Raw genomic sequence first — 16,208 nt, 5'->3', positions numbered from 1 at the left:
CTACTTACACTCTGGTTTAGAGCAGGCAAGAAACAAACAGGATGAAGAAACAAGCAGGATAGCTGAGCAGGTCTGCTGTCTGTTGTTAGCCACCTAATAGAATTATGACCTCATCCATAAGACAGTAATTAATTATTACCTATTATACATAGGTAAGCTATATCTAAAGCTTACAGGCCTAACTTTGCACATGCTCACAAGGCTGTAATCCCGAGTGGTACCACTAAGGAAGGAATTTGGATCTTTGAACAAAATTGTATCTGATTGCTGCAGAGAAAAGAAACCATGATCCTCAGACACATCAAACTAGTCCTGAATGCACTCCCTTCATGGAGACAGAACTTGAAAAATCACTCTCAGTATGGTGCTTCTGTTTTTACAGCCCAGTAGCTTCATCTTAAGGTCAGAGTTTCTTTAATATTCTGACAAATATTTCACATTGTCTGTACCAGCATTGCTTGATATTGCTGGTAGGGAAAGCTGTTTGTTGGAGGATTTCTGTACCATAATTCAACTCACTTGCAATATTTTTGTGTTTGTCCACTTAGCTCTGTTAAAAAGTCTTAACACTAACTTCAATGAAATGGAACTTGTTAGCAGAGCAGGACTGGGAATGTTAAAGTTTGTTGAAGCAGTGATGAGCTACTGTGACGTAGTTAAAGAAGTCAAGCCAAAGAGAGAAAAGGTAAAGTGTGTGGGTTCACATTCAAAGGAGGGTAAAATATGGTCCTGATAAAACTAATAACTAGTACAGAATCACATTATGATAGGGGAGATCATCTAGTCCAACCTTCCTGCCAGAGCAGGTTCACCTACAGTAGGTTGCACAGGACGTCATCTAGGCAGGTTTTGAATTACTCCAGTGACAGAGACTCCACCACTTTGGGCAGCCTGTTCTAGTGCTCTACCACCTGTGTCCTTCTCAGTGCTGCAGCAGGGCTGACTGTTCCCATGATGTCAAACTCAGCCCAGCCTTTCTCTTCTCACTGCCTACTGCAAATTCAAGGACGAGGTAGGCTTGTAAATCAGTATTCTGGGGTTAGCACCCACTGCCTCCTGTCTGCCCAGCACAGACATATGTGTGCGGCATGAGTGCCACCTGGGCAGCATGTGGGCAGCGTGTGCCCAGCACATGGGCATCCTCCTGGCTCCTTATGCAGTTGTGCTGTGCTGAAACACCCTCTCATACTGCAGCCCTGTGAACCTGGAGCACCTACCAAAGCAAATGGACTGTGGTGGAGCACAATGACAATGCATCAGTTTTCTGTGTATCTTGGGGAACTGATTGGGTTGAACCTTGTTTATTTAGTTCAGCTTAGATCTGTGATGGTGAAATTGAGTAAAAGAGGGAAAAGTGTGTAAGGGAAGCTTAAGGGCTACATTAAAAGCAGCATCCTTCCAGTTCACATCTCTGGCCATAGATAAGGAATAATCAGCTGCCATGGTGACAGGCTTGAAACACAAAGCCCTGCTCTTAGAATATGAAATTCTGCTAGGAAAAGATAAACCTAGGGAGCTGAATCCTGGGCAGAGTGTTGGTACCTGTGCTTTAGGGACTAAGGGAGTTGTGAAAGAGCTGTTCATCTGAAAATAAGTGAAGATTTCTTTGTACACAGGATTTCTGTAGTGCCCAAGCACTGTGATGTGTGTTGTTTCTCATAAAGAAGCACCAGCACTCAACTGCTGTCCAGCAGTAATGAAAAATACAAATACATGCAAGCCACTTCTTAATGCAAAGGCTTGCAGGTCACAACCAAACTACTAATTCTTTCCCTTACACCTCCTCCTTAGTTTATTTTCTCTCAGTTCCTTACATTATAACATCTGGGAAAGGCACGGAGCTTTTTTCCTGAAACTATAATTATTTTAGGTGATTCACCTGAAGCTCCTGGTGCAACTCTCTGACTTCCAGAGGACAATATGTGGTGCCTGAGCAGAGAACTTGCAGCACATTCAACTTCCCAAAAGAGCAGAAGTTCCAGAATCTATCTATCTATCTATTTATTTATTTATTTATTAACATCTACAATACTAATTTATCAGCTTGTAGCTATTCTAGTATCAGTCCACAAAGGGACATCCAGAACGAAAAACAATGGCTTATTCAAAGTACAGTTATTTGAGGAAAAACATTCAATGCTTGAGGGAAACAATATTCATTGAGCTTTCAAAGGGGCCCTTGGCCAGCCATGGCATGAAATGGACAAGACTAAGTCAGGCTTTTAAATGTTTTGTTAGTCTGGGCTGGAGATTCAGCTGGCTCTACTCTGCCTGCCCAGTGAAATGTTCGAGTGAGCAAAGGCAGAGTTTCTGAGAGCAGCCAGAGGATTGTGTGGGTCAAAGAGGAGAGAGGTATACAACAATTTCATGGGCTGCCCAGTTCTCCCAATAGCAAAAAGAAATCTGAGACCTTCAGACTTCTCTCTAAAGCCCTTCTTAGCTCTGATATTTTTACTGTACTGTAGGTGGCTAGGCTGGAACGAAATTACTACTTAAGTAAGCGGGAACTGGAAAAAATCAAGACAGAGCTGGCTACCATTCAGGAGGAGCTTAAAGCTTTGGGTAACAAATATGAAGAGGCAATAAGAGAAAGGCAACAGTTACTAGAAGAAGCAAAGATTATGGAGAGAAGATTAGATGCTGCTGACAAACTCATTTCTGGCTTGAGATCTGAGAATGAGAGGTGAGTCTAGATTCAAAGAGGAACATTTTTGACATCGGAGTGTTATGTGCTGCGCATAAAACCCACCAAACACACACAGTTTTGGAACTGTCTTCCTGTGGTGTTTGTTTCTGGGATTAGCTAACATCCGTTAGCTGTTGAAAAACAATAATTTTTAGTGCAGAAGGACAAGGTGAAATCAGATTAAAAGGAAGAAGGTTCAGATCAACTTAGAGTCAGTGGGCCATCAAGAGAAGAACCGATTATAAATTAGGAGGTTTGGCTCAACCTACATCAGGTAGCAGCAGCTGGAAATCATGCACGTAAACCCCATCTCCATGGAACAAACTGACACAAGATTCCCTTGTAATTGCATTAGGTGGACAAACGAGTTAAAGGATTTTGAAATACAAAAGGTGAAGTTGCTTGGAGACTGTCTGCTCTGTGCTGCCTTTCTGAGCTATGAAGGAGCATTCAGCTGGGAGTTCCGTAATGAAATGGTCTATCAAGTGTGGCAAGAAGATGTGGTCTCACGAGAGATTCCTCTCAGCCAACCATTTAGGTTAGAAAACCTCCTGACTGATGAAGTGGAGATTAGCAGGTATGTCCCATGACTACTGAAATGTGAGATCATGGAATGGGAGTCTGGTTCTGAACCTGTACCATGGAAATAGGCCTTGCAGTGGAGGTGCAGAACCATACCAGAGAGAGTCTGATTTACTTTGACATCTAAAAGACAGCAAGGAGACAGATTCTTGTTCTTGTGGTTAATGGAGGCAATTTGTTATAACAAACTGTTGTACTTTACACTCCAGGGACATTCACTGAACCCAGACACATATAACACCTTTTGAGGCGATTTTTAAAGGATTTATCTATAATGTGTGTTCAACCCAAAGCCCATCAGGAGTCTTTTCACTGACTTCAATGAGTTTGGAATGAAACCCATGCCCAGATAGCCTATATTTCAACGACTGCAGGATTACTCACCCAGTGCAAGTCAGTGTTTTGAGTGGTGTAGTTGCAAATGACTAAGACAATGCATCAGTCTGAGGTTTGACACTGTTCTCACTGTCACATGCACCATATGTTCCTCATGTGTCTTAGTGTGTGCTTGGTGAACTTCATCATTTTACTGAAAAATAAAATGTGCTGCCCTTCCATCAAGTTTTCCATTCCATTCCCAGGTGGGTTTCCCAAGGATTGCCACCAGATGAGCTCTCTGTCCAGAATGGCATCCTGACAACATACGCAAGCCGCTTCCCACTCTGTATTGACCCTCAACAACAAGCATTACACTGGATTAAGAAGAAAGAAAAAGAAAATAACCTGAGAGTAAAGATAAATCATTGTTTTACCTCTTCACTGATTGTTTTAAAAGCTATATAAATATCTTTTACCTTGAAGGGCAACCAGTTATGGACTGATGAATGTGCTGACTGTTGTGCCTCTAAAATAGATAGTGAATATCACTGTTCACATGATCTTCAGCTCTTCAGGATGGATGGTTTTGGGCTCTTGGCTAGCCTTAGTACATGCAGAAACATAACCAAAGGGCTAGTGTATGTTGTGTTTTAACTCAGCTCCAGGATGGAGTTTTCTTTTAGGACAATTAACACAATCAGAGGCACAGCTGGAACTTTGGAGAATAGTTTCCCAAATGGGAAATATTCTCAGCTAATTAGAAAAAAACCCAAAAGCACCTCTAGTGCTTTTAGTGTTTTGTACCAGGGCAGTTTACATCACCTGTAAGAGGAAAGACAAAAAGCAACAAAGAGTGAGCTTCATCAATGCTGGCAACTATTGTAAAATAATAATGTTCAGCTGACTGAATACCAGTTTCTCTTCTTGTGTCTTCCCATCATTCTCTTGCAGATGGCTTCCTTCAATGACCCAGATTTCCTTAAACAATTAGAGCTGGCCATAAAGTATGGAAACCCTTTCTTGCTTCACAGTGTTGATGAATACATTGATCCTGTGATAGACAATGTCTTAGAGAAGAACATCAAAGTTGCACAGGGTCGAACATTCGTTGTCTTGGGTGACAGAGAGGTTGACTATGACAGTAATTTTAGATTGTACCTGAACACCAAATTACCGAACCCAAAGTATTCTCCCTCTGTGTTTGGCAAAGCTGTGGTTATCAATTATACAGGTAAGCAAAAGGGTCTGTTTAGTAACAAAATAGTCATTATGTTGCAGGGCCTGGGTGGTTGTCTGAAACAGCAATGAATCTAACAATTCATAGTCTCCCTTATGCTTTACATTGGATTTAACTGAAAATCCTTCTCACTTCTTTTCTAATCAGAAAGTGAGCTAAACATCTCTTCTTGCACCTGTAAGGGTAAGATGCTTTGGCAGAATTAAGATGCAGAGCTGTTAACCCAGTCACTCTTGTATCACTGTAGTTTTATGAGATGATCAAGATGAAATCAGTTGTGTAAAAGCTCCTGTTTTGTTTAAAAACAAGACTGCTGTGTACATGTGTTGTACCTATAGTTACACTGAAGGGCCTAGAGGATCAGTTGCTCAGTGTCATTACGGGGTTTGAAAGAAAGGAACTGGAAGAACAAAGAGAACATCTCATCCAGGAGACAAGTGACAACAAAAACTTGCTGAAAGATCTGGAAGACTCTCTGCTTCGGGAGCTGACATCTTCCACAGGAAACATGTTGGACAACTTGGATTTGGTGCATACTTTGGAAGAGACAAAATCCAAAGCTACTGAGGTATTTGCTCTGTCCTTTTGGAAAGATATCTACTAATAGAACATTGTCTTTCCTTTTCTCTGTGCTTTGTTTTTCACCCTTGAGGCTAGGAATTAGTCTGAAAGGAAACAGAATTTTCTCCTGAGTGTATGACATCTTTCAGTACTGGTCAGTATTCTGCAGCATTAGAGAACCAAATCCTATCTTCAGGACTATAGTAATGGTTGTTTACAGTTCTAAAGCAAAGAGCATATTGTACCTTTCTTTTAGCTCTGAAACACCCTTTTTCTTGTATTTTAGCAGATCTGAAATTAAAAGTTAAGATACCTGGTATTACAGAGGATGTAGAACCTCCATCCTTGAAGTTTTTCAGGCTGTAGCTGGGCAAAGCCACAGCTGACCTGATCTAGTGGTGGCCATAGTACAGCTTTGGGCAGAAAATGGAACTCAAAGATCCCCAGAGGGCCTTCCCCACACTATTTCTATGATCCTGTGTAAATCTTTGCTTTTCATAACTATACTGAGTGAGATTAATTTTATCTCACTTTTGATTTTTACATTCATACTACCTGCCCAGATTCCAACACAGAGGGTAATAGCTCTGCTTGCTGTAATATAATATACATAGTGTGGATCAGGACAGATATAGATCAGGACAGTGTATACATGCACAGAAATGACATGTATGAAACCCATGTCTGGCTAGGTGATTGAGAAGCTGAGTTTGGCTGAGAAGACAGCAGAGGATATTGATCGTCTTCGAGATGGCTACAGACCAGCTGCCAGGAGAGGGGCCATTTTATTCTCTGTTTTGGCTGAAATGGCAGTTGTCAACATGATGTATCAGTACTCACTGGTCTCCTTCTTGGAGGTTTTTGGACTCTCTCTTAGGAAATCCATGCCCAGTTCCGATCTTCTGTTGAGGTTAAAGAACATTATGGATGCGCTGACTTTCAACACCTATAACTATGGCTGCACAGGTTAGTGTGCTTTAGTGATGAGCTGATGCTTTGTTGTGCAAATACTTGTTAAAAGCCACACCTTCAGCTGGTTTACATAAAAGAGGCAGGTTACCAAACAGTTCACTCATGTTCAGTCTCCCTGCTTTTTCTTTTGAAGGCATTGTGCACACTGCCAATGGATGATTAAGGGACTGGAGCATGTGCCCTGTGAGGAGAGGCTGAGACACATGGGGCTTTTTAGTCTGGAGAAGAGAAGACTGAGAGCAGATTTAATAAATGTTTATAAATATCTGAGGGCTGGGTGTCAAGAGAGAGGGGATAGGCTCATAGGGCGCATGCACCCTGTGACAGGACAAGGGCAATGGTTATAAACTACAGCGCAGGAGGTTCCACCTCAACATGAGGAGGAACTTCTTCACTGTGAAGCTCACAGAGCACTGGAACAGGCTGCCTAGAGGGGTTGTGGAGTCTCCTTCTCAGGAGACTTTCAAGACCCATCTGGATACATTCCTGTGTGACCTGTGCTAGATTCTGTGGTCCTTCTCTGGCAGGGGAGTTGGATTAGATGATCTCCAGAGGTCACTTCTAACCCCTAATATCCTGTGATCCTGTGTGAACTGTCAAAAAAAGGCTTTTCTCAACATGGTTACGGGTAGTAAATAGCAGCTGGATCTCACATCCCTGGATGTGTAGTTCACAGATGGTGCTTTGACTCTGTAAGCCTGATCCAAAGCCCCAGATTTGATCATTCTGATCTTTGTGGGTGACCAGATGCAGGATATGGATTTAAGGATTGCTCCAGCTCCACATATTTTAGCAGCTGATTTTTGAAAATATTTTCCTGTTAATGTAGGTTTGTTTGAGAAGCACAAGTTACTCTTCTCCTTTAGTATGACTATAAGGATAGAGCAAGCTGATGGCAGAGTTCCACAAGAAGAACTTGAGTTCTTTTTGAAAGGTAAAATGAGTATTTATGTATAAATATACAACTACATGTAGCAAGAACTGAAGGAGCTTTCAAAGATAGATTTTTTTTTTTTTTTTTTTTTTACTGAGCTGCTGTAAGAGCTAGCACCTAAGGTGCTGGGCCATCTCATTTAAACTATATTCTTACCCTGAAAGCTTTGGCTAGATGATCCTTGAGGTCCCTATCAATTTGGTATTCTATGAATCTATGGAACTGCCAAAGACAGCTAAATATGGTGGTTTGCACAAATTGTAGGTTCTGCTATTTCTATTTCATTCACTTTATTAACCAGTGAAGTGTCAAATCTTTCTCTGCAGGTGTTGACAAATCTCACATTGTCTATCTGTTAGAGTATTTTCTCAGGGAACATCCTATAGTTATTTTCTAAGTATGTATAAATAATTTTAGTCATGGTTGCAAAGATACAATTCTGGATTTTGTAAGCAATTGTAAAATGCCACCATCAGCATTCAGCCTTCAGCAGACCAGTTTAACCTTACACTGCTTCCGGAAGCAAGTTTCCTAGTGGTTTCTTTGTGCAGTGGGACTGTGTGTGTAGTCATGTGTTGGACAAATTCTGACATGGTCATCCCCTCTGGTTTCTGAATGTGACTAGGCAATATTTCCCTGGAAAAGAGTGAACGAAAGAAGCCGTATGCTTGGCTTCCAGATCAAGGCTGGGAGGACCTAATTCACTTGTCTGAACAACTTCCTGAGAAATTTGAATCTCTTCCAGATGATGTGGAAAATAATCCAGATGTATGGAAAAATGTACGTGCTTTTCTCCAATCCTGTCCTCTCCCCTTGTCTTCATTCTGGTATCAAACGTTCACTTGTGATACAATGTACCATAGCACTCAGCAGGAGGCATGTCACCACTGGCTTTTTCTGTCCAGGCCTTGCTTTTCTTCTTGTCCTCTGTTAGTGGTTCGTTTATTTCTAGAACAATTAGAGCTCTTATTATTTTAAAAAACAAACAAAAGATTTCTTCCCTGTACTGTAGATTTTTTTTTCCCAGTCTTTTTTTCCCCCCAGCCTTAGCTATTTGCCCTGGTGAAGTCAGTGACATTTCTGTTGTTAATTCCAACAGTCAAATTTTCACTATTATTGTTATGCTGCTAAATTTGATCTTGTGGCAGTGAGTTCTATAGGCCAGTTACAAACACAGAGTTCCCTTTGTTCTACCTTTAGTGTCATTCCATGTCTTCTTGCTTCATAACAACTCTTTCTGTAAGCAATCTGTAATACCTTTTGCCTGAGATGTTATTTTCTTGTACATTCAGTCATTTACTTGACATACAATGAAAGCACAAACATGTTTCTGGACTTGAATACTCTATACTGAAAAAGCTGATTTTTTTTTTTTTTACAATCAATCTTTTAATATTTCTTTGCAACTGATTGACTTCATTCTTTGTTTTTCTTCTGTCTCATGGCCTCTTATTAATCAAATTGCTTTTGTCTGCTTTCCTAGTAAGTGCATTGATAAAGCCATTTGATTAATTTGTGTTGTCTCCCAACTTGTATCCCTTTTCCTCTCCATCTTGTTGCAGTGGTATGACACAGATGCTCTGGAGCAGAAGCCATTCCCCATGCAGTATCAGGACAATCTCACCAAGTTTCAGAAGCTGCTACTTTTGCGGTGCTTCCGGGTGGACCGGCTGTACCGGGCAGTGACAGACTATGTTACTGTGACAATGGGTGAGAAGTAAGTCACTCTCTTTCAAATTAGATCAGAGAACTGGAGTTGTAATCAGCTATGTAAATGACTTTGTAATTTGTCTAAACAGCAGAGCATGTGTTGTCTCTGTATCACTTCCATGCGAGGTCTGCAGTGAGTGTTGATGTTGGATTAGAACACTCTGCCTGCTCCTGCACAATGAGCAGTTTGTTGTGGTTCTTTTCCTTCCAGGTATGTGCAGCCCCCAGTGATCAGCTATGATGCTGTCTTTGAGCAGAGCAGTCCTTACTCTCCAGTTGTTTTTATCTTAAGTCCTGGCTCTGATCCTGTCAGTGATGTCATGAAACTGGCTGAGAGGAAGGGTTTTGGAGGGGACAGACTCAAACTCCTAGCCATGGGACAAGGCCAAGAAAAGGTAACTTTGGTGGGAGGCTTGGGACATGCCGTGTGCAGCAATTGCAGATCATGCTCATTGCTGTTCAAATTTCCCTCCCAAAGGTCTGCTCCCTTTTAAAGGCAGCTACTTTTGGTTCAGACATGGCACATGGTTTGCCAGCCTGGGAGTAACACTTCCCTGTAATGTGAAGGGGTTGACTGGCTGATTTCATGGTTTGGGTAAGGGCAGATTCAGAATGATTTTGTCTTATGGTGAAAAATAGTTAAGCTGAAAAGATGTTCTTCTGCAGACTTTCAAAGGTGAATCAGTGGCCCTGTGTCTCTGTGTGTGAACAGGAATTGACTGGCATCACACTGTTACCAAAAAGATACCTAGCTGCTTTTTCTGTCTTTCCTCTTTGTAATGGACACTAAGGCAGGGACGTCCAAAACTTAGCATCTGACTGAATTTGCTGTGATTTCTGTCAATGGGATAACTCTTGTTAGATTCATTTGATCACTACTTCCTGGACTGATCTTCACTCCTCTCTGTGCCACGCACAGTCCTGTACTATTTGGAAATACTTCAATACTCTGCATGACTTTTAATTTCAAGAAGAGTTAATGAAATAAAGCATCTCAGAGAAACTGCTTGTGGTATTGGAAAAGATCTGTTCTCAGTGAGGAGCATTCTGATAAGTCTACCAAAACTAGAAGGCTGCATGTGGTTGCTGGCAGGAAGAGATCCACTGCACTAGCCCTTCATAGTCTGTTTGCTTTCAAGATAAAGGGAGAGTTTCTTACAGTTCTTTCTCTCTCTTAAGCTCGCTTTGCAGATGCTGGAGAATGTCGTGGTTAGTGGTGAGTGGCTGATGTTGCAGAACTGTCACCTTTTGGTGAGGTGGCTTGTGCATCTGGAAAAGGCCCTGGACTCAGTGACAAAGCCTCATCCAGACTTTCGACTCTGGCTGACGACTGACCCGACCAAGGGCTTCCCAATTGGAATACTGCAGAAGTCCTTAAAGGTACCATGCAGGGGGAAACCCCTGTCAGGGGCACATCTCCTGCCACTTTTGGTCAGCAAATCAGTCTGGCCTCGTGGGGAGCACAGCCTGCGTGCAGTGTGTTGGCTCGGGCTCTCTGCATGTGCATTTTGTCTTTGTAAGTCAAATCTTTTTTTCCTCATCCTGTTTACCTGATGGTGATTTTTAACTCGGGGTGAAGCTGGCCAGCAGGTTTTCCTGGAGCAGTTAGTTCAGAGTAGAGATTTGTGAATAAAGCTGGAAATGTGACAAATGCTCTTTGGATTCAAATGCTGCCACAAGTGAGGACTATCTGGAGAGACAGAAATAGTCCTGTCAGTCCTGAAGCTGAAGGGCAGAGCTGAGGTCTGTGTCGGGCCTGGCAGCAGTGCCACTGGAGCAGACGCTGTAATAGGATAATGGTTTCCAGCTGCTACTTCAGACTGTGGCATTCATCACAAGCAAGCTGAGCTGATTATTTTGAAGGCACAAGCCATGATGCTGCCTTAATGTTCTTTTCTATGGCTGCTTTACTTCTGTTGTGGTGAACCAGTCCTGTAAACATCATTATTTTATTTCACAGCTTTGAAAGCAGTGCTATGATGGATCCACACAATATGTGCTCTATCAGTGACATTTTTGGAGTGTTCCCCTCCAGCCCTGCTCAGTGCTACAGGGAGAAGTGAGCACAAACCTATCTTTGAGGCTGCAAATACACATTTTGTAGGTCTAGCCATTTAAATAAAGGTTTTATAGCACTTTGGAAAAGCTTCCAGGAGGCTGCCTCCACCTCAATTTCATCATCAATAAAGCCATATAAAGACCATTAAGCCATCTTACCGTGGTGATGTGTAGCACACCCCAAATGTGTTCAAGTATTGATATCTCAGTAAATCAATTAAAAATCTCAATGTATTTCCAGTAACATGACTATTTCTCAAATAATATCGTTTCTCTTTCTCAAGTAAAACTCTTAAAAAGTGTGTTTACCTTGAAAAACTTAAAAGGTCTGTTTCTTGTCTTTGCTTAAGAAAAAAAATCCATATTGATAGGAATTTGGAGAGCCACTCAAAATTGTCAGGCTTGCATCGTAGATGTTAGAGAGTGTGATCTATTTGCAGCTCATTTTCCTGAGGCTATCCAGTAACTGATGGCTTCCCTAATTATTTTGATAGGTTGTGACAGAACCACCTAATGGTCTGAAACTGAATATGAGAGCCACCTACTTCAAAATTCCCCAAGAAGCCTTAGAGCAGTGCCCACATCCTGCCTTTAAACCCTTAGTCTACGTCTTGGCATTTTTCCATGCCGTGGTTCAGGAGCGAAGGAAGTTTGGGAAGGTTGGCTGGAACGTACCATATGATTTTAATGAGTCTGATTTCCAGGTAAGAAAATAATTACAACAGCTTTTATACTCCTGAATTACTCTGATTTTGACAACACCTGATCCATCCAACTTTGATCCTTTCGCACAATCAGATTTAGCATAATTTGGTTTTTTCGCTGCTGAGGAGTCCTGTAGACTCCTGATCTTCTATAATGTCAGTTTTGGCCACTAAAAATTAATGAGCTGACCAATTCTTCATGTTTATATTGCCTGTCTCATGAATTTTTTTTCTTAAGAGGATTTATGCTTCACTTTTTATTATTTGAGAAAGAATTGTAAGTTTTCAAAGAAGAATTACACTAAAATCAATGGATATGTAGAGCTGAGTTATGAATCTTATCTTGCATGTTCCAACAACTTTATTAGGTCTGCATGGAAATTCTCAACACATACTTGACAAAAACTTTCCAACAAAATGATGATGAAATTCCCTGGAACAGTCTCAAATATCTTATTGGTGAGGTGAGTGCCTACAGTGTCACTAAGGAGCACTTGATGGTAAAAGAAGCCTGGTAAAGGAAGCTTCCTTTCAGCATGGGCTGTATTGTCAAGTGAAGCTGCTGAGAATCTCTCCTGGGCAGTCTTGAAACTCCTGTGTAGCCCTGAGCAAGTCACTTAATCTTATTGTCTCTGTGAAATAGGGCCATTGTGTGTAACTGCACAACAGGGGAGTTACCCTGCTTAATTAATTTTGAGTGAGGGAGCCCTTGGGATGCTGATGTGAAGTACTGAACAGCACAACTTAATGGTGTTATTAGTGCAGTGGAGTGTTACTGGTGTGTCAGCTGTACAAACAGGTGTCTAAAGCTCTTGCAGGGCTGTGTGGCGTGTGCTGTGCAGTAGCCAGCCAGTTCAGCGCAGCTGCTGTGACGTGGAACCCTGCCTGATCATGAGTTGGTGCCACAGCAAGGTACCACTGCACATACATCACCCACAGCAGCTATCTTCAGACTAAGGACAAATACTTCCTGCTTGCTCTGCCTTGAGAGAAGGCTGGAGAAGGGGTACTTGGTGTCCTGTTAAGGGAGACACTTACACCACACAGCCACTGCAAAAGCAGAGTGTTTTGGACCTTTTGGCGACTTTTTTTATTTGCTACCCCAGAAGCCACTGCTGTAATGCTGCTGTCACTCATTTCTAGGTCATGTACGGCGGGCGCGCCATTGATAGCTTTGATCGCCGCATTCTGACTGTCTATATGGATGAGTACCTTGGGGATTTCATATTTGACACCTTCCAGGAGTTCCATTTTTATAAAAATGACAAAGTTGATTACAAAATTCCAGAAGGGGCCACAAAAGATGACTTTGTTGGTAAGAAATGCTGTTCCTGCCACAGCAGGTAGTGTTAGGAAAACCAAAAGCCCTCTTACCAGGTATGCTCTCAGCATTTGTCCACTGCTGGGTGTGAGAAGTGGGGAGGAGCTGCAGGCATGGCCCATGTGCCTATTGCAGAGCTGGAATCCACTGCTCTTGCTTTACTTGAGCAGCCTGTTGTAACATGAGCTTACCAGCCAGCTCCTCATTACTTGTGAAAAGCAAATCATCCTCAGATAAGTAGCATAGGAATTTTTGAATTATTTCCATGGGGGTGGGGTCTTTGTGTGTGTGTACATTTCATGCTCAAAAATGCTTAGTTGCTCCTTGCAGTATTTCAACACCAGCTGTAGCATTTCAATTTTTCAAGCAGAGCAGTAACAAGACTTGCTCATGGAATTCTCTGCAGAATCCTTTTGTGCTGGTGGCTGTGGTTTTATGTAGCACATCCTTACCAGTGTGGTTTTGTGTTGCAGAGGCAATAGAAGCTCTGCCACTTGCCAATAGTCCAGAGGTGCTTGGTCTTCATGCAAATGCTGAGATTGGCTATTACACACAAGCAGTTCACAGTATGTGGTCTCATCTGCTGGACCTGCAGCCTCAAACAGGTGTGGTCTCCATCACTTTGAATTGCTTTTGTAAAGAAATAATGAGGTGGCCTGGGGACTGCAATGGAAGCCATGCCTCAGCATGCCTGGTACTGGCAGCCTGCATGGGAAGGTGCTTGACCCCAGGCGCCTTGGTGGGATTTTTGTCATGGCCCTGAGCAGGGACTGGGTGGTAAGTGGAGTTGCTGAGCCCCACAGTGTGGAAGTAGCTCAGCACCTGCTCAAGGGCAGTTTGAGACCTGCAGGGTGTCTTTTGATGCAAATGCCAGTGCTGCAGAGGGTTGGGGACTGCTGCCAAAGGGTGAGTCAGCTCTCAGAGTTCTCATGGAGAATTAATGATAGAAGGGGGGAGTCTGTTAGAGAGTGTTAGTCTCACTAAATAATTTTTGGTTTAGGTGAAACTGGCATGGGAATTAGTCGGGATGAGTACATTGCAAACGTTGCCAAGGACATAGAAAACAAAATACCCCCAGTATTTGATCTTGAGCAGATACGGAAAGGGTTTGGGCGACAGATCTCCCCTACATCTGTGGTGCTGCTGCAGGAACTGGAACGTTTTAATAAGCTGATCATTCGAATGGCAAAGTCACTGGCTGAACTCAAACGAGTAAGTATGAACACAGCCACCAGGTGGCATCAGTCAGGCTGTACCTGCCCCAGGCTGGCACTCAGACCCTTAACATCTTTTCAGGCCTTGGCTGGGGAGGTTGGAATGAGCAGTGAACTGGATGATGTGGCTCGGGCACTCTTTAATGGACAGATTCCTGTGATCTGGCAGCGGCTCGCCCCTGACACACTCAAAACCCTTGGGAACTGGATTATCTTCTTTAGAGCTCGCTATAACCAGTACAGCAGCTGGGTAAGTGAGTGCCTGCAGAAAGCTTTGTGTTTTGCTAATCTGCCTGCTGTGTGCTGCTGTGCAGAGGATGGTGTTACACACTGCTTTACTTGACCTAATGCCAGTCACTACCCAGGACATAATGAGTCATTGCATGACCATGGATGCAAGACAGGCCAGCCACTGGCCCCTGGGCTGGTATCAGGTGTGGTGGGAGGACCATGTGCTGCAGATTTTCTCCTGTGCTCACAGGTTAGCCAGGGTGAGCCCAACGTGATGTGGCTCTCGGGCTTGCACATTCCTGAGGCTTACCTGACAGCGCTTGTTCAGGCCACCTGCAGGAAAAACAAGTGGCCTCTGGATCACTCCACCCTCTACACAGAAGTGACCACATACAGGACTGCAGAAGATGTCATAGAATGCTCTACTCAAGGTAGGTGGTGTTAAAATTATCTGGCAAAAATAATGTAGTTAACTGATGAGAGAGAACTTGCCTGGCATACTTGAGTGGATTACTTAGGTCAGCTTCCACAGACAACATCCTTGGATTTGCATTTCACAGTCCACATGACCTCAATCTGGGTTCAAGTTTCTGCTTTCCTGCTGAGCCCCTGCACATTGCGTAGAGCTTTCCTAAGCTTTCTCACTCCCTATGCCTGTGCTTGAACTTACACCTGCTTGTGCTCTCTCTAGATCATGGCTGGATCATCACCAGCCCTAGCAGGTTTGTAAAGAGCTGCTTACACCACAAATAATATTTAAACAAAAAATACAGCTATGATTTATTGTGCAAATATCTTTATGGCTTTTTTAGGACTATCGCTGCTTTAGTTACTAAATACAACAATTCTGGGTGGTACTTAGTAACTAAATACAACCACTACCAGTACAACAAATAACTAATGCTGCTCAACTGTGCTTATGAGTACTGGACTCTGGGTGCCAAGAACAGCTGTTGCAGGAACCACATTTGTCTTGAACTAAAATTTTAGTGCCTCACTTTACAGGAGCTGTTGCCTTTTCTGCCTGTGCAGGCTGCTTTGTTTCGGGTCTGTTTCTGGAAGGAGCTGACTGGGACATGGAGGGGTGCTGCCTCACCAGAAGCAAGCCTGGTGTGCTGGTGGTGGAGTTGCCTGTTCTGAAGATCATCCCCACTGAAGCGCATCGGCTTAGACTCAAGGTACTGCTCCTTGAGGGGGCCAGGGAGCACACAACCACCTCTCTGTCCTCACATCTCTGAGGCTGCCGTCCTTCCCCTCTCAGCACACACACCAGGACTGCGTCATTACCACCAGTATATAAAGTGGGCAGTTTAACAGTTTCCCTTAGATCAGCCAGCACTAATTTTCTGAAGGTGATACTCAAGGGGGTTAATACATTTGTGGCCTCTTTTCCATTCAGACAGCACAGGACAGGCACTTTGGGACACTTGTACTGCCACTACTCTTTTAATGGTTTCCCATTACCAGTTAAAGACAGAAAGGAGGTCAGATTCCTGTAGCACGTTGAAGCATTGCTCCCTGTCCTTCTTTCAGAACACTCTCCGGACCCCTGTGTACACAACCTCCCAGAGAAGGAACGCGATGGGCGTTGGCCTGGTGTTTGAAGCTGATCTTCACACTACCAAGCACATTTCCCACTGGGTCCTTGAAGGTGTGTGTCTCACTCTGAATGCAGACTGA

General features: G+C 43.1%; 1 protein-coding gene across 1 annotated transcript in view; it reads left to right on the top strand.

Annotated features, from left to right (window-relative positions):
• Positions 1–16,208, top strand: part of DNAH10 (dynein axonemal heavy chain 10) — a 57,122-nt gene extending 40,914 nt beyond the window's left edge. Inside the window, exons 58-78 of the mRNA XM_054392909.1 lie at positions 549–685; positions 2,466–2,683; positions 3,042–3,263; positions 3,850–3,997; positions 4,538–4,817; positions 5,162–5,391; positions 6,077–6,350; positions 7,186–7,290; positions 7,916–8,070; positions 8,853–9,007; positions 9,212–9,395; positions 10,180–10,380; positions 11,553–11,762; positions 12,131–12,226; positions 12,906–13,077; positions 13,557–13,688; positions 14,084–14,295; positions 14,380–14,547; positions 14,779–14,959; positions 15,561–15,706; positions 16,062–16,208. Coding sequence (XP_054248884.1) covers positions 549–685; positions 2,466–2,683; positions 3,042–3,263; positions 3,850–3,997; positions 4,538–4,817; positions 5,162–5,391; positions 6,077–6,350; positions 7,186–7,290; positions 7,916–8,070; positions 8,853–9,007; positions 9,212–9,395; positions 10,180–10,380; positions 11,553–11,762; positions 12,131–12,226; positions 12,906–13,077; positions 13,557–13,688; positions 14,084–14,295; positions 14,380–14,547; positions 14,779–14,959; positions 15,561–15,706; positions 16,062–16,208 — 3,773 coding nt within the window. The remainder of the gene's footprint in view (positions 1–548; positions 686–2,465; positions 2,684–3,041; positions 3,264–3,849; positions 3,998–4,537; positions 4,818–5,161; positions 5,392–6,076; positions 6,351–7,185; positions 7,291–7,915; positions 8,071–8,852; positions 9,008–9,211; positions 9,396–10,179; positions 10,381–11,552; positions 11,763–12,130; positions 12,227–12,905; positions 13,078–13,556; positions 13,689–14,083; positions 14,296–14,379; positions 14,548–14,778; positions 14,960–15,560; positions 15,707–16,061) is intronic.

This window comes from Indicator indicator, chromosome 26 (assembly GCF_027791375.1).
Source record: "Indicator indicator isolate 239-I01 chromosome 26, UM_Iind_1.1, whole genome shotgun sequence".
NCBI classification, from domain to species: domain Eukaryota; kingdom Metazoa; phylum Chordata; class Aves; order Piciformes; family Indicatoridae; genus Indicator; species Indicator indicator.
This window is presented reverse-complemented; position numbering and strand designations above follow the sequence as displayed.